The sequence below is a fragment of the Medicago sativa genome, chromosome 3 (assembly GCF_051527215.1).
Source record: "Medicago sativa cultivar Bolivia chromosome 3, Bolivia_mono, whole genome shotgun sequence".
Lineage (NCBI taxonomy): Eukaryota > Viridiplantae > Streptophyta > Magnoliopsida > Fabales > Fabaceae > Medicago > Medicago sativa.
Genome location: NC_140751.1, coordinates 16,429,848 through 16,448,107, shown reverse-complemented (window position 1 = coordinate 16,448,107; position 18,260 = coordinate 16,429,848). Strand labels below are relative to the sequence as shown.

Here is an 18,260-nt window from a genome sequence, read left to right as displayed (position 1 = left end):
AGAGAACTAACAAGATCTTAGACACTTAATGTGTTTAAATCTTTAGCTTCCTCAATGGCAGTCACTTTTGGTCTCCATCTGGCAGGCAAGCTTCTGAGTATCTTGCTTACATGATCAGAAGCAACATAGCTCTTTTTCAGGATTTGTAGCCCAGAGACTAAGGTTTGAAACCTTGAGTACATCTCCTCAATAGTTTCATCATCCTTCATCTTGAATAACTCATACTGATGTACAAGCATGAGAGCCTTTGCTTCTTTGACCTTCTTGCTGCCTTCGTAGTTTGAACAGAGAGTAGCAAACATAGCTTTGGCAGTGGATTTGTCACTCATCTTCATGTACTCTGCTTTAGGAATAGCAGTGACAAGAGCTCCTTTGATAATATGATGCTTCTTGTAGAGTTTCTTCAGCTCAGGAGTATGTTTCTTTCTATCAACAGCAGCTCCTTCTTCATCAAGAACTAAGTAACCAACACCATCTTCTAGTATATCCCATAATTCTTCATCTAAGCTCATGATATAACTATAGAAGTTGGTTTTCCACCAAGAAAATTCTTCAGCATCTCCGTTGAACTTTGGAATCTTTCCAACACTGGATTTCTTACTATCACTATAATCATGAGAAACAGTTTTATAGCTAGTATCATCAGAACCAGTAGGAGTTGGAATAGGACCAGACATGTTTTTCTCAGATCTTTGACTGTTACACGGTTAAGTGAGACACAACAGACCAGGGCTCTGATACCAATTGAAGGTGAGAAAAACACAAGAAGGGGGGTTGAATTGTGTTTTGAAAAATTCTTCGTTTCTCCTAAAAACTGAACACACTGATCAGAAGCTAAGTGAGACAGCTTCTGAAGTGATAATCAGAATCTAAATGCAACGGAATAAAACAGAGAGAGAAGAAGAACGACAAAAAGCAATTATACTGGTTTCTTCCACAATCCGGAAGTAGTCCAGTCCCCCTTGCACTTCCAAGGAGATTTCACTAAGAGTAATATCTGATTACAATTGCTCAAGCACACAAGCAAGAGACTTCCTTTGCTCAAGCACACAAGCTAGAGACTTCCTTTGCTCAAGAACACAATCAAGAGACTACCTGCTCAAGCACAACTGCAAGAGACTTCCTAACTAAACAAAATTACACAGAAAATTGTTTAAGGTTGAACACTTGATATACAATCAGAGGTGCTCACAATACAAATCAGATACAGACTCAATGGACTTAAGAATTTCTAAGAAATGACTTTGAGACACAGAAATTCTAAGTGAATGCAGAACAATTTCAGCAGAGGTTTGACACTTGTAAAAATATTGAGAGTCTGTCGTTCAACATTACCAAATCTCTAGGTCTTCACTCCTTTATATAGAGGTGTGAAAGAGACGTTGTGAAATTGCCAGCACACCAAAGAGTCGTTGTTGAAGCTTGATCTTTCACCTTTGAACTTTTGCCTGATTTGGTTGTTGTCCTATGAAGAACTAATTTGAAATCCATTCCTTATCCAAAGGAACATCTATGCAGGCGAAGCCGCATTCTGGAGCTGTTTTCTTGTCTTGTAGCGTGGACACAAAACAGAGTAGTGGAGAACGTGGTTGTACAATTCGTACAAATGTCAACGCTTTCGTCCAAATTGCAAGCACATGCCTTCAAACACCTTTGAAATGACCGTTGCAAAATTCCACTAATCCTTTGTTGTGTTTTCGAATCCAATAGACAGCTTTTGCAGTGATAATTCTTCAATTCTTGAATCTTTGCAAATCCAGTTGATATTCAGCTTCTAGTGAAATGGCTTCTGATGAGGCAGCTTCTGCAGCTTCTGATGATGCAGCTTCTGATGATGCAGCTTCTGCAGCTTCTGATGATGCAGCGTCTGATGATGCAGCTTCTGATGATACAACTTATGATGATACGACTTCTGGACCTCTTGTCTTCAGGAGCACTATTCTTCAGGAGCACTATTCTTACTTCAGAAGCGACTTAACTTCAGGAGCGCTTTTTCTCTTCAGTAGCAAGTTGCCTTCAGGAGCGTCCAAGCTTCAAATTTTGTTGTTTCCTTTGCTCTTTATTTGCTCATTCAGAACCAATGATGATGTAACTTTTTAATTATGGTCCTGTACACTTGAACAAATATTAGCTAGTCCAATTTACAATTTTTAATACCTTGTTATCATCAAAACTCTTTAAGGTTCATTGTTAAACACATTTTGTTCCAACAAGAAGGAATTTGTTTATGTGATCAACTGCGTCCAGCGTGGGAGCAAGTATCCCCCGCACTTGGAAAAAAATCCGAGATCTTCATGTTTTGCAAAAAAATTCAGATATACAAAATCAACCAGAGAACGCAACAAATCAGAGGAATCTTTTATCAACAACTCATCAGGAATGGGTACATTAATTTATCCACTCTCGTTGGTGGATCCTATTCCATCTCCAATTGAAAGCATCCAATCGACAAACTTTCTTATCTCATCTTGCTCGACACGAACGGTTGAAGAACGTAAACACATATTTGTTGTAAGTGTGAGAACCTTACAGTGACTCCACAACATTGATGAGTTGATGGATGAATCAAGTATGTCTTTTCTCAATCCTTTTCTTATCACTGGCAAAAATTTTCTGAAATGACCGTCCAAAACCACAGAAAGACCCCCAAATGGTTTGTCTGTATTATCGACGCCATCATAAGACATTATATCGCGCATGGTTAGGTCAAACGCCTCAAAACAATAACGATGCATTATCAAGTGTCAAACGCCCCAAATGGACACCCGTGTCAAGCACAGGCTAGAATTTCGTCATATTTGAGGGAGAAAATGCTCTGATGTATCAAGTGTCGGTTAAAGTTCAATATTGAATAAAAAAGTGGAGGTTGAACAACAAATAAATTAATAAAACTCATATTTTAGTCTTCAATTTTTCGATGAAGATGTGGTATTGTTCTCACTTATGTGGTTTCCCTTTCTGTAATGTGTCGAATCACATCAATGTTGACTCCTCTATAAAGCCCAGAGGTGGTATCATATCCCGGTTCAACATTGTGGACGGCAGATGAAGTGCTTCTTGGTGGTCTATCACAGACACGGAGAGTCTCTTAATGGAGATATGTTAATCTGTCAATTTTGAGTTAAAATTTGACATTGGATGCAAGAGTAGACGTTGAGAAACATATGAGGGAGATTATCCATATACCTAATGCTTTAAAACTCTGGGTGAAGAAGTGATGTCGATCTCCTTGTGTTGTTGCTCTTTGACTAATATGATGATACAACCCAATGTTGGTTCCAGTGGAAGTCGTAACATTATAATGATTTGTTGTTAGTTTTTGGGTGTCATTTGTTTAATTTTTATCTTAAATTTTAGTTTTAGGATGTCATTCGCTTTCAAGCAATTTTTTATTCAACCTCTATTATTTTAAATTCCTTCACTTTTGGTCTTTGGTATGATTTGACAATGGAAAAATGTAGATATGTTATGCTACGTTGACAAAATACATGTTTATTAGACATTTTAAATTGATGCGACATTTTTAATGAATCTATTATTTTGGTAGCATAATTACCCAATAATTTCCAATTCCTTAAATAAATTCATAAAATTACCAACAATTGAATCTCTTAATTATATTGTCATAGATAAAACACACTCTCCTTAGTTTTACTTCTTATCATTCCTCTCTTGTTCAAATTCCTTTTTCTTCTTTCTTTTTCTAATTTACTTTTTATCTCCACATTAAAGAAAGGAACAAAGACACCCCTCTATGAAATAGCCACCAACTCACATTTTTTTACCATGTTGTTCCTCTTATCTTATTTTGCTATCTCACCATATCACAGACACAAAGAATCTCACACTTAAGGGAGGGATGGTAATGTGTCATTTGTAAGTAAAACTTCTACATTGGATGCAAGAATATATATTGAGCAACAAATAAGTTAAATGACAAATATACCTAATGTCTTAAGGTTTTGGATGAAGATGTGGTGTCAATCTCACTTATGGGGTTTCTCTTAGCCAAATGTGATGATCCAAGTCATTACAGGCTCCCTCGGAGCTCCATGAATTATGATAAATTGTTATCTTAGCTTTTGGATGTTCTTTGCTTAATTTTTTATATTAAATAAAAGTTTTTGGATGACGCTCACTTTCATGCAATTGCTTTTATTCAACCTATGTTCTTTCAAATACATCCACTCTTAAACTATAATCTTGTTTATGGTAGCCTTGGTCCCAATCCCAAATAAAATAAAAGAAGGTTGTGTCAGCATCTACAACAAACATAAAAAAAAAAATTAAAAAATTGAATCTCTATAGACAACTCCACTTCGTGGGGATAAGACTTGGTTGTTGTTGGTTGTTATTGCACCTTCACTTTTAGTATTCCGTGGAATCTGACAATGAAAAATACAAATGTTTTATGTTGAGTTCACAAAGATACATTTTAAAATGATGTGGGACTTTTTTAATTGAATCAATTTTTTGGTAAAAACTACTCATAAATCTCCAATTTCTTCAACTAACCAATAAAATTACCAATAACTCACTCTATTCCTAATACCTCCACAGACAAAATACAAACTTTTTTTTTCCTTATCATTTCTCTCATGTTCAAATTGCTTTTTCATATTCTTTCCTTTTCTAATTTCCTTTCTCTCTTTTCATTAAATATGGGAACATAAACCTACATAAACCACCATCAATCCACCTTTTTCACCATGTTGTGCCTATGTCACCAAATCACAAATGCATTAAGTCTCACACATAAGGGAAATATGTTAATGTGTCAATTTTGACTTAAAGTTCCATAGTTGATGCAAGAGTAGATGTTGACAAACATATAAGTGAGAAGACCAATAAAGTTTCATAGTTGAGGCATCAAGTCTCTTTTTGTATTTTTTTCCTCTTTTGTTAATGAAGTTTAGAGGTTAGCAGTCATCCTGCTACCTCTTTTTGCTAAAAAAAAAAAGATGACTAATATAAGAGTAGATGTTTAAGTTTTATATTAAATTTAAGGTTTAAGATGTTGTTCACTTTCATGCAATATTTTTTAATTAATCTCTAGTAATTTAAATCCCTTCACTTTTGGTTTTTGATGGATTTAATCATGGATAAACTCTTATGTGATTTGTTGAGTTAACAAAATACGTGTTTATTAGACACTTTTAAATGTTTTTTTTTAATCGAGCCTCAATTTTTGGTAAGTTAAATGTTTATTCTTTAGTATGAACACCTGCGCCAAGCATAGTCTAGTATCATTTTCATTTGTGTGGTTGATCTTTGTTCAATGGATAAATGGACACCAGTGTTGACTACCCCATAAGGTTCAACGATGGCATCATATCCCGATTTGACTATGAGGAAGCAGAAGAGGTTCCTAGTGGTAGATCCCTGAAGTGGATAGTCTCATACTTGAGGGATAGAAGTTAATGTGTCAAGTCTGAGTTAAAGTTTCATATTGGAGGTAAGAGTGTATGTTGAGCGGCACATAAGTGATGTGATCTATATACCTAATGTCTTAAGGTTTAGGATGAAGATATGGTGTCAAACTCACTTAAGTGGGTTTTCTTAGTTTAATGTAATGATCAAATTCAATGTTGCATCCCTTGAAAGTCTCAGCATTACGGTGAACTGTATTTTATTTTTTATTTTTGGATGTCATTTGTTTATTTTATTTTTTACTTTAGTTTTTTGATGTCTTCCTCTTTCATGTGATTTTTTTTTATTAAACCTCTATTATTTCAAATTCATTCAATTTTTGTCTTTGGTGGCAAATGAGAGTGGAAAATTGCAGACATGTTTATGCTGAGTTGACAAAATATATGCTTATTAGACATTAAAAATAATGTGAGGTTTTTTTAATTAGATCTAATTTTTTGGTAAAATAATTACCTAAAAATTTCGTACTCTCCTTCGACAGACCTATAAGATTATTGGCAACTCACATTATTCCCTATACTCTTACAAATAAAACACACAATACTTATTTTATTTCCCTTATCTTCTCTCATGTTTAAATTATTTTTTCTTATCTGCTTATTTTCATTTAATTTGAAAAGAATGAACATAAACCTCCCTCCTTTAAACCACCACCAGCCCACCTTTTTGAACATGCTTCATTTGATCGCCTTAATTTTAGCTTTTGAATGTCATTGATTTTGATGCTATTTTTTTATTCAACCTATATTATTTCAAATTTCTTCACTATTAATATGTAGTGGGATCTGACAATGGCAAAATGTAGTTGTGTTGTGCTGAATTCACAAATACATGTTTATAAGACATTTTCGGTGAAATGTGGTATTAATCTCACTTGTGTGATTGCTCTTAGCCTAATATGATGATCGAGCCTCCCCATGAAGCCCCAACATTATGACTTCTTAGTGAGATTGTATATCATTTGTTTAATTCATTTATCTTAAAATCAAGTCTTTCAATGTCATCCATTTTTATGCTATTTTTTCTATTTAACCTCCATTAGTTCAAATTCTTTCACATTTTGTCTTTGGTGAATGTGAAAATGGAAAGAGGCATATATATGATGTTGATTTGACGAAATACATGCTCATTAGATATTTCAAAATGATGTCAGATTTTCTAAATGAGTCTAATTTTTTTGTTAAAATAATTACCCGTAAATCTCCAGCTTATTCCACAAACTCATAAAATTACCAGCAACTCACGCTATTTCCTATACTCTTAAGAACATATCACACACTTTTTTTTTCCTTTATCATTTTTCTTAGGTGTAAATTCATTTGTCATTTTGTTATATTTTCTAAGTTTATTTCCCTCTTCTCATGAAAGAAAGGAACGAAAATCTTCTTGCATCAAAACACACAACTAACCCACCTTTTTTTAGCATGTTGTGTCTCTGTCTGATCTTATTTATTTATATCTTTATAGCACAAACATAAAGAGTCTTACACCAAAGGGAAAGATGTTGACGTATCAAGTATGAGTTAAAGTTCAATATTAAATTCAAAAGTATATTTTGAACAACATATAAGTGAGGAGACCAATATAACTAATGTCTTGTATGGTTTTGGTAGAAATAAATTCATTGTGGTTTTTGATTTTATTTAAATAACGACATTAAAACCTCGAAAATCATTACGAGGCAAAGATCTTTAAGGTTTTATTCCATTTATATTTTTCTTTATAAAATTAACCATAAATGTAATATTATTTTTTTGTATTATAAAAGACTTTTATGTGCACTATGCTACTAAAAGGGAATTGGATTATCTCCGTTGAAAGTTTTCTCAATTTTTATCCATTTCCAATCTACACGATTAAAATACAAAAACCATTTTTTTATAATTTAATTCTCAACTTCTCTCTCGTGTTTAATTGTTGAGATTACACTGGAGAAAATTTGAGAGAATTTTCAATGTAGAGAATCCAAATCCTACTAAAAGACACGATGTACTTTGATTTTTTTTTAGACAATTTTTTTGAAAAAAAAAAACTAAAATTGGAATTTGAAAAATTAATGGATTTATTGCTTAAATTTAATTATGGGTATCATTCAACTCTTCCTTATACTCTTGTTGTTATTACATTTCTATAATTATATGACTTTTCTATGTTCTTGAGTAATCTTTTTTCTTTTAGAATATCAAAATTAAGGCTTTCATTTTGGATAAACAAATTGAGGCTTTTCAATGACCAATATTGAAATTTAAATTTTTAAATTTAAACAATACATTTTCTTTTAAGATAAAAAATGTACATGAGTTTGGTTCTCAATTGCTCACCGGGATCATAACATGTCTCATGATTCAAAGAGCGTTCATACAAATACTTGAAAATTATCCATCAAAAAGGATACTCCAAAATGCCAGATGAATATTACATTTGTTTTTGGCAATTGTGCTACATTTTTTTAAAGTGATGAGTACTACTCTTAAATTGATTAATTTTGATTTATTTTATGATCATGTTAATAATTAGTTTTTAATTTAGTTCCTGATATATCAAAATCAATTTATTCTACATTACTTATTTTTATGAGTTTAATCAACATTGATAGCAATGCAATTTGTTGTTTATCATATGTTTTAATATCCTTTTAAGGTTGATTTCGTGGTTGCTGGGTCAGGTTTATATACTCTCAGCTTTTATACTTGCTTTTATTTAATATATTTTCTTTGCTTAAAAAAAAGATAATAATACAATTACATCATTAATACAAATTTCCTTCTCTAAAAAAAATAGTGCACATTAATGAAAAGATATACATTAATAAATGTAAATCAATCAATATCAAAATAATTTAATACCCTAATAAACAGTAATTACAATTATTTACTCTAATATAGTTAAGGCAAGGTAGTCAACGTAGTAAATAGGTTTTATTCTGATCATGAATTTAAGTGCAAGAATCAATTGTCATATTAATGTGTGATCAATTACAATAGTAGTATTGTCTTCTATCGTCTTGTTCCTGCCCTTGCTAGATACATCCTTAAGACAATTTCCTAAAAATATAGAATATTGATTCAATTTATAACGTCATCACCTATTATAATTATAATTGACATCTATCTTACAACTGAAATGGTAGTATAGCTACTATCATAATTATCTCTTTCAAAGCCAAAGAAAAAGTTCCAATTAAAAGAATAAAGAAGCACATTTGTCTTTTGTTCTCTTTGGATCTCAACTATACTTTTTTTTTTCTTTCCATAATTCAATCTTCATGAATATTGTCTATTCATGAATAATTTCTGCAAGTTAAAAAGTCAAAACAAACAAAAAAGTGATAAAATATTGAACAACACAACTTTATACCGAAGAAGAAAAACTACATTATATTTGCTAAAAAAAAAGAAAAACATAATCAGAAAAGACTTTCAATAATATGAATTACTGAAACTCGTGTTTCTCTTACATATATCAAAGAAATCAAATAAGTTGTTACAGTACATGGGTCATGTACATTAATAAGAGAAATATGTAAAAAATTGACATTGTAACAAAGAGAGAAAATAGAGGTTCATAGAAGACTTTCAATAATATGAATTGTGAATAGAGAGTGGTGTGAAAAGTGTGAGAGTCAAAACGGATATTTATAGCTAGAGACATAAAGTAACCAAAATAATCAAGTGTTTGATTCATGCATCTTGTAACGGAAAAAAAAAATTGTACATTAATATTCATCAATTGGTGCATTTGTTCTTAGAAACAAAATCATAGTAACTCAAACCAAATGATTTTATTTTATTGATAATAACTTTTTTTTTTGACAATTTTATTTTATTGATAACCATATATTTGACATCTATGTACGCACACTATTTTTTGACCAAATATATTTCTATTTAATTTTAATGTGTAACAAAAAAAACTAAAAAATGTGTATAAACATATTATGTACCATATCATTCCTTGCATAAACTATGGAAGGCGTTACAAAAATTTAGAGAGTTGTCTCTTCGTATTTAAAAAGAATTGTTGTAATAAAAAAACGAAAAATAAAGAAAACGAAAACAAATAAAATTATAAACATAAGGGGGAGGGAGGGAGGGAGGGAGAGAGGGGAGAGAGAGAGAGAGAGAGAGAGAGAGAGAGAGAGAGAGAAGGTGTGTGTCACAATGAAGATAAAGAGAAAGGATGTGTGATATTATGAAGATGAAAATCATGACAGACATATTGACTATATAGAGAGGGAAAAAACCTAAGTAAAAGTTAAAAGGATGACATGTATGCTCAAATTTGATTGGTTGGTAATTTTAATCATGAATCATGATTGGCTGATAATTTAAATCATGAATCATGGTCAAATAATACAAAACATATTCATGATAAGGTTATTAAAATGTTTATAATTTCCATTTTGCTTTTTAATAAATTAATTCAAATAAATTAAATTTGTGTGAGTGATGCAAATGACATAAATAAAATATGAGTAAATATTATGGTGATTTGAATCTTTGATCAAGCAATTAATGAGATGAAGCAAGAAGGAGTGCCAAGTGTACTTTTCAAAAAAAAAAGGCAAATATATATAATAGAGATAGAGATAGAGATAGAGATATAGATAGAGATACATGGTCTGACGTGTAATTCCATAGGATAATTTTTTTTTTTTCCTATTTACTAAATTTAAACCTATGTTCCAAAGATAAAAATTCAAGTTAAATATTATTCCTACTGTAACATTGTTCAAGAATCGGTTAAATGGAAGGAAGAAAACATTATTTAACCCAAAATCAAATCTAGAATCAACAATTATTTTGGAATTTCGATGTATATTGTGATTATTCCTTAGAGACTAAAATACCCTTGAAAAGAAACGAGAATAAATTTATATTTGAAAATTAGGATAATAATAATGAGAAAGTAGGGTGGAGAGCATGTAGTAGTACTCAAAATTTCTCGCCAACCCTAATTTGCAAACATACATACCATTGGAACTAAAACCCTACTTTTGAAATTCACATAGATAGATCCATACCTAGCCTCTGTTGTTTCTTCGTAAACCATTCACTTACTTGTTTGTTGTATAGAAATGACGCAGGTTAACAATGAAGATGTCCCAAACGACGTCGTGGTTACTTCTCAGTCACTCACGGCGGAAACAACCAACACTCAGAGGCAGCTAATGACCGGAACCCAACTTCCCACTCTTCCCTTCGATCTCCTTTATGAGATTCTGTGTAGGCTACCTGTCAAATTACTTGTACAGCTTAGGTGCCTCTGTAAGTTCTTTAATTCTCTGATTTCTGATTTGAAGTTCGCCAAGAAACATCTTCAATTGTCAACCAAGCGCCACCACCTCATGGTAACATCTGGGAGGAACTCACTTGAGTTAGTTATGCATCATTCCCCAATCTCTTCGGTTTTGTCTACTTCTACCGTTGTTACACAGACACGACTTTACCCTCCTAATAGAAATAGTATCAGAATTCTACTTAACTATGTGACCGTTACATGCTCTTGTGATGGCATCTTTTGCTGTGTGCTCAAAGCTGGTTCTTATTTTTTGTGGAACCCTTCCATCAGAAAATTTAAGTTTTTGCCTCCTTTGGAAAAGCCACTCAAAGGTTATCCTGTTTCCATAAGCTTAGGCTATGATCATTTCATTGATAATTATAAGGTCATTGTTGTTTATTCCAAAAATGAAGTTAGTGTTAATACTTTGGGGACTGATTGTTGGAGAAGAATAGAGGACATCCCATATTCTCACCACATTCATGGACAAGGAGTATTTGTGAGTGGCACAGTTAATTGGTTTACAAGTTATAATTCAAGTATTCTTTCTCTTGATTTAGAGAAGGAGTCATATCAAGAGCTTTTACTACCTGATTATGAGAATGAAAATTATCAGCGGACTTTGGGTGTGGTGAGGGATTGCTTGTGTGTCTTTGCAACAGGTCATCTGTTTCTGGATGTTTGGATTATGAAAGAGTATGGAAATGAAGAGTCTTGGACTAAATTGTACGGTGTTCCAAACATGCAATATCGGGGTTTAGAAGCCTACACTGTTTTATATATTTCTGAGGATGACAAACTGATGCTAGTGTTTTATGAGATGCGAGGTGGCGAAATGAAGTTGGTTGTTTATGATTCCAAGACTGGTACTTCGAATATTCTTGAGCTTCAAAACAATTATTATCAGAGGGACACAATAGTGTACATTGAGAGTTTGATATCACCTTAAGCAGGGATTCAACTACAACAAATATGGTTAGTTTTTTGTTTTTGTTATGTATGTTATGCCTGCTCTGATTCTTGGTGACCTGTTAGATCTATATGTTAAACATTGCTTTTTATTTTCAGTTTGTTTGGTTAATTTGAGTTATTGATTCTCTCACATCTTGCACTATATTTTAAATAGTTCAGAATCATGAATTGCATTAAATAGTAGTTTGTCATTTAATTTTCTATGATTTTGCGTTATGGTGTAGATGTTACAATGTCTTCTTAGTGTTGCACAAATTTCGTAATGTTTGTTTCAAATCATGCACAATGCATTACGAACTAAACTGGATATGTTATAGAATACTACTGCGATGTCATTTTTTAAAGAATATTGAATAATATTTAGGTGAATAATTATGGACTAAAGGAAGTACATGGTGGTCGTTACAAGATTTTTTAGGTCTGAATAAGGTTATGTGTGTTCTTACTTTGTTACAACAAATTTGATCACTATTTGTGTTTCATTTTATTATTTTAATTAAATATAAGTAAACAGACATCTGATATCTATGACTCTGCCCATAGAACCTCAGATCCATGTCAATGTGCTCTTTTTTCCTTATGAAAACGTTTTCTTCTGTCTTTGAACATGTTTCGTGTGCTGCTTCAAATGTCCTCTTTTTTTCCTTATGAAAATCTTTTCTTCTGTCTTTGAAAATGTTTCAACATTTAGGTACCACTTTCTTTACTTTCTTTGAATAGGTTTCGACATTTAAATACCACTTAAATAGTTGTCTTTCTAGAGCACTTTTGTGGTCATACAAAAGATCTCTGTTTTCACTCCAAGTGAAGCCTTTCTAGTTAATTACTCTACAAATATTGTATAAAGGTTTATGTAGAAACTTAGTCAATGAATTTGTATCTCATGCATTTGTTGAGATCAATTTATTTGTCATTCAATCCCATGTTAATGTTACTGACATCCCTAAGACTACTGGTAGATACATTAGCAAGTATCGAATTCTATATTAAACATTGCTTCTTCAACAAGGTTTCTGGAACACTGACATTGAATAAACTTTTAAACGAAGTGCTTAAAAGTTGAAATAAACTTGGTAATGTTGTTGATTGAATTTTTTAAATAGTAGTTTCTTGTATGATAATGCTTTTATCTCATTGTTTGTTATATTGCACTACCTGTTGCAGAGAACAGGTGTTTAAAGCATGGAAACAAAGAAGCTTATAAGTTATATCAGTCCTATTGAACCTGGAAACAAAGTAGTGTTGAGTTTGTATTTTATTTCATTTTACTACAAACAATAATTTGTATTCTGATGAGCCTACCAAGACTATTTTAGTTGAATTTTTCATCACAACTGCTACTGTTTTTTGTATCTTGTAACATACTTTATTTCTCACTTATGTTGATTATGCGATTAAGTGGACGCACTTATGTTGATAATAAACTGATAATTTGAGGCTATGATTGAATATAAAAATGATTTGATGGCTTGCTGATTTGGAAATATGGGAAGTGGGTTGTAAATGGAACAATGTCTTTTTATACACAATGTCTTTTAGAAGACTTTTAGAATAGACAATGAGTCAAGAAATAAATTCACAATGTTATCTGAAAGTTCTTCCGACCTATTGGACATTTAGCTCTCTTGTTTAATATTTTTCCCCGTTTCTTTTGGGCTTTCAGTTTCTATCTTGTACGTAATATAATCATAGCATTTTTAAATCATAATGTTTTTATACATGCAAAGGACTACCAGATCAAGGTTAATATATAAGGGTTCTTTTTCCCCCCCTTGAATTTAGATGGTAAAATTTGAATGTTTTTTCCCTTTGAAAATCAAAGATTAGTGATGATGTAACTTAATGATCATCTCTCTGATCAGCAACAATGCTATTAGAGAAGGGAAATAAGAGGAGGTATATATGCAATAATCTGATAATACAGAAGGGAATGAAGCACCAATAAGAGCTAATGCAAAAACAGGTTCACATGAATGCTAATTAGGCCTTTCAAAACTGAAAATGTTAGAAGTTTGAGATCAGGTCGTGTTCAATAGAAATCCAATTGTTCTTGATGAGTTGTGATTGGAAGAAGAGGTGGAACAAGAAAATACGGTGATTATGTGTGAAGTCTATCGAGGCTGATATGTCACTGTCTATTTCTTCTTGTGAGTCAAAGATAATGGAAAAGGTTATTGTTGTTTTTGGTAGTGTTTGTTCTGAGTACTATTGCTACTGCGATTGATCTTATTGTCTAACTATAAAGCTTGTTTTATCTCTTCATGACAACAGTTTGAACTGGTAACCTCCGTGTTTTGTAGAGATTCTTGGAATAATTAAGTGTCACAAAGTTAACAAATTTGTGCCGAAAGTGCACTTGATATTTCTTCCTACTATGTGTGACATAAAAACAGTGTAAACAACCTCTCTACTTAAAATATACCAAACAAATAAGGCTTATAAAAAAGAAAGACACTTCTACATAAAGATAAATTAGAAATATGATTATCAAAGTTTATTTTCATTATGGGTTTTGAAAACCGAATCGAATTCCCCTTTTTTCCAATGGCCACGAGTCTGATCTGATCACTTAGAACAGAAAAGTAGATCCAATTTTCAAACGCTAAGAATATACTTGAATTAAATTGAAACATTAGATTGTAAATGTCTTCATCAATTAGTAGATATTCTAACGTGAAAAGCCAAATAGCATAATTAGTGTCAATCTGTCTTTCACACTTTGAAGCATACAAACACTTGACACGGCACTATTGACGCACAGACACCATACATTATTTAAGATTTGAAGTAATTAAATGCAATGTGTCACTGTTGTGTTGACGTCCAACACTGACTTGGTGTCGGTTCTACATAGCTTCCGTGAAGGACTGAGATGATGCACACTTTAGAGTTAGAGTGCTGCAATTTCTAGAGCATAAAACATTTGCAGCAAAGTGGTTGGTTATATATGGTCACCGAAAATTTAATCTGCAGCGCTAATTTCAAGTGGTTCTTGATATGTGCGTGTTATATATGCAGGTGAATCAAGCAAATAAAGGAGTTGCATTGATAAGGGATATGGTAATGGAGTAAAAACAGTGTTCAAAATACAGAATTGGAATAGTTACAATATCAATGTATTTTTTAAATTTTGTAAGATGTAAATCAAGCAAATTTGTGTTATTAGTTAGAATACACTTTACAAAATTTGTGCAACAGTTAGCATACACTTTAACAAATTATTCACACTTTAGCACCTACAAAAGCTTCAAAGAGTTTATCTCTCAAACTTTGTCTATTCACAATAGCTTAATTAACTGCTATCCGCACTCTCAATATTCACCTCCCTTGTTACGTGGAGCCTATCCTACTTTGGAAGATTATAAAATATGTTGTTTCACACAATGTCCAACACTTACGGATCCATTTCCAACACTTACGGATCATAGCCTTCTTCATTTTATGTCACACTTTAACGTCTATTGAACTTTCCGGCAACAATATATTTTTTTGTCGGACTATGATACTTTCAAATTCTTTAAATATGCCAACATGAACTAGCTTGGCTCTAAAGTACTTTGCTTTTCGTCGCAATAATGATGGTTGTGTCAATCCCTTTTCTGCATTAAAGATGTTGAATACTTTGATCATTGACCTTGTGTAGTTTGTCGTGTTAACTAAACTTGATGTATATGTGGTTGGTTGAGATAGCAATGCCTATATCTTTCTCCAAGCCTCTTTTGAAATTCAGTTATATGCTCCAAGTCGTTTTACCTTTGCTTTTACTAGTTAATATATACAGGCACTTTTTGGGAGCAAGATTGTTCTCTCTTCTACCAAAAATGTATTCATCGACACTTGACGTGGTTAACTGTCTACGTGACACTGCCATGTGGTCAGAAAGGGTATACAAAGGGTGGCACCCTAAAACTTCTTATGGGGTGTTATTCATGGAGTGGACCTATACCCTAGAGCTTTCATAGAGTCTTTCTCCTGCAACATTGGTTGATGTTTGATAATTGTGCTAAACAACCTTGATAGATGTTTGATAACTTGTGCTAAATTATGAAGTATTTATCATGGCATATCCGTAGCCAGACAACATGGATTTCAACATATCAGGGTAAATAGTGATTCTCCCTCGAGCCGTAGGATGATCGAGGTTGGTGGTTATTCGAATGCTTTTCCTAATATCGTGTCTCAGATTAAAGGGTTATGTCCTTCATCATTCGGTGTTCGATGGCATCATGTCTATCAAGAAGATAATAAAGTGGTGGGTGCTCTTGAAAATTTGGTATTAACAAACATGGACTTCTTTGATATACTCGCAAATTGGAGTGGACCAATAAATTTATTTTCTAAATCAATAAATTATTGATCATTTTAAATGAAATACAGATTGTGTATTGGCTTTTATAAGTTAATTACTCCATTTATTTAAAAAATTAATTAGTAATCATTTTTTAAAGATAATAATTTGTAATATGGAAACACATAAAAATTCGTTTCTTTTTGTGGTGGCCGAGGTTCAACCTTGCATATACTATACATTGTCATACCAACTGAGCTAAGCCCAGGGCATAAATATGTGTATTTTTAAATTAAAAATTGGGCTTAACAATTATAATTTGTTTTAGAAAGAACTCAAATTGAGGGATTTAAGCCCATACCTTCACTTGTCTACTTTTTGTTTTCAGCGTTAAAAGGCTAAAGTTCTGTTTCTTATTGTGTACTCTCTTGATAGCAAGAGGTGTGACCTAACCAAAACTGTTGGTTCTTCTCATTCTCGAATGGAGGCAGCCACTTTTATGAAAACCCTAATACCGCCATCTTCACTCTCTTCCATCTCTTACCATGCCAACGACTATTCACTTCACTCACCGCTGCCACTACCCATTATTCCATTCGACATCCTGTCGGAGATTCTGTGTAGGCTCCCAATGAAGCTTCTCCTTCAACTTCGATGTCTCTGTAAGTTTTTCAATACCCTTATCTCGGATTCCAAATTTGCAAAGAAACACCTTCGCATGTCAATATATCGCCACCATCTCGTCTTATCCTCTGAAGATCAGTCCCATGTAATTAATGTCTTATCCACTTCGCTCTATTTTCAACTCTGTTACCATTAACGCCACCAAATTCCATTTCCCTTTCACACAACAAAGATATTCTATCATCGGCTCTTGCCACAGAATCCTTTGTTTGGTTGCCTACTGATAGGCCAAACCGCAAGTGCACGGTCTATCGAAGTAATAGTAGTAAAAGAGTATCGTTCCGCTAGGGAGTTATGAATTCGATTAACTTTTAGAGAATGATTAGAAAAGAAGAAAGATTTTAAAAAGGGAGGTTTAGTTGCTGAAGGTAAATAACAATAATAATAAATAAATTGCCTTGGGATTATTGGTTCGTCATAACAACGAATCTTTTCACAAGCAAGCCTTAAACTTATAATTATGCGTTAATCTTAATTTCTAAGGACAAGTTTCTCTTTAGCATATCACAGCTTCTCTCGAAGTCAGTGAGTGTATCCCTCCAACAACCACACCTATTCTCATGGATGACTGCCTTTGGGACCCTTGAAGATCGAAACTTTATGTGTCCCAAGGTTTGCTAGACTATTCTCATGTTTCGCAAACCTTGTCTAAATTCACTTGTTCGGATATCAAAGCTCCGCGTTCGCTTTATGAATTGATATCTGTGATGATGAATTAACCATTATCAAACCCTCCGCGTTCGCTTCCACAGTTTGATAATAATTAATTCATGTTAAAACGGTGAATTTAGATTAGGAATTAAGGTAACATATAATTAGGGTTTAAGGCTTGGCTTTATCCGGATTACGTCATTAGACTTATCCAACAATCCCAAGACAAAGAAGTGTCTACTCACTAACGTTCATTGTAGACATGGGGGAAGAAGAGAGGAGGCAATAAAGTAAAAGAACAATAATATAAACGTGAACTTTTATTCCAAAAACAAAAGATGATTGTTTATGATGGAGAGCTACTCTATTTATAGCTTTACAATTGACTTAAAATCTAAGCAACTATAAGGGTTATTCGGTAAAACTACAACAGGGTAACTTGGGCCTAAAGCAAAAGCAGCAAAAGTCATCCAGAGAGGTGGCACGGCCGTGCCAAGCTTCTGACTTGGGGGAGACTTATTTTTGTCTCCGAATCTTCGTATTTTAGCTCCAAATCAGCTCCAGACTCCTTTCTTTTGCTCCAAGACTTCTTCCATCATATATTCATTCCTGAAATATAAAATATGCAATTGTAGTAAAAAGATTCAAAAAGGAAATAATATTGCAATATAATAAATTCAAATCTAAATAAAACTAAACTAAATAATGCATAAAAATAGACTAAATATTAACTCATCAAACTCCCCCACACTTGAATCTTTGCTTGTCCTCAAGCAAAAGGCAATAGACATAGTAGCAACAAGAAAGATTAAACATGACAACACAATTGAAAAACTCATGCCTCTCCTAAGGTTTTATTTCAAGTACACTAATCATGACTTCAAGTACTTCTTGTGAACTTATTCAACCCAACAACAAGTCTCAAGTGAGTGTGTGTGTGCAGTCCAACCCTTTT

General features: G+C 32.8%; 1 protein-coding gene across 1 annotated transcript; it reads left to right on the top strand.

The window, feature by feature from the left end:
- Window positions 1–10,507: 10,507 nt before the first annotated feature.
- Window positions 10,508–13,013, top strand: LOC146936141 (F-box/kelch-repeat protein At3g23880-like). Its single transcript, XM_085757678.1, has 2 exons — window positions 10,508–11,685; window positions 12,847–13,013. Exon 1 carries the CDS (start codon window positions 10,508–10,510, stop codon window positions 11,657–11,659), a length of 1,152 nt encoding a protein of 383 aa, XP_085613804.1. The 3' UTR covers window positions 11,660–11,685; window positions 12,847–13,013.
- The last annotated feature ends 5,247 nt before the right edge of the window (window positions 13,014–18,260 follow it).

Bases quoted from the DNA above. Each gene is read 5' to 3' on its own strand.
- LOC146936141 (XM_085757678.1), top strand. From the start codon at position 10,508: ATGACGCAGGTTAACAATGAAGATGTCCCAAACGACGTCGTGGTTACT.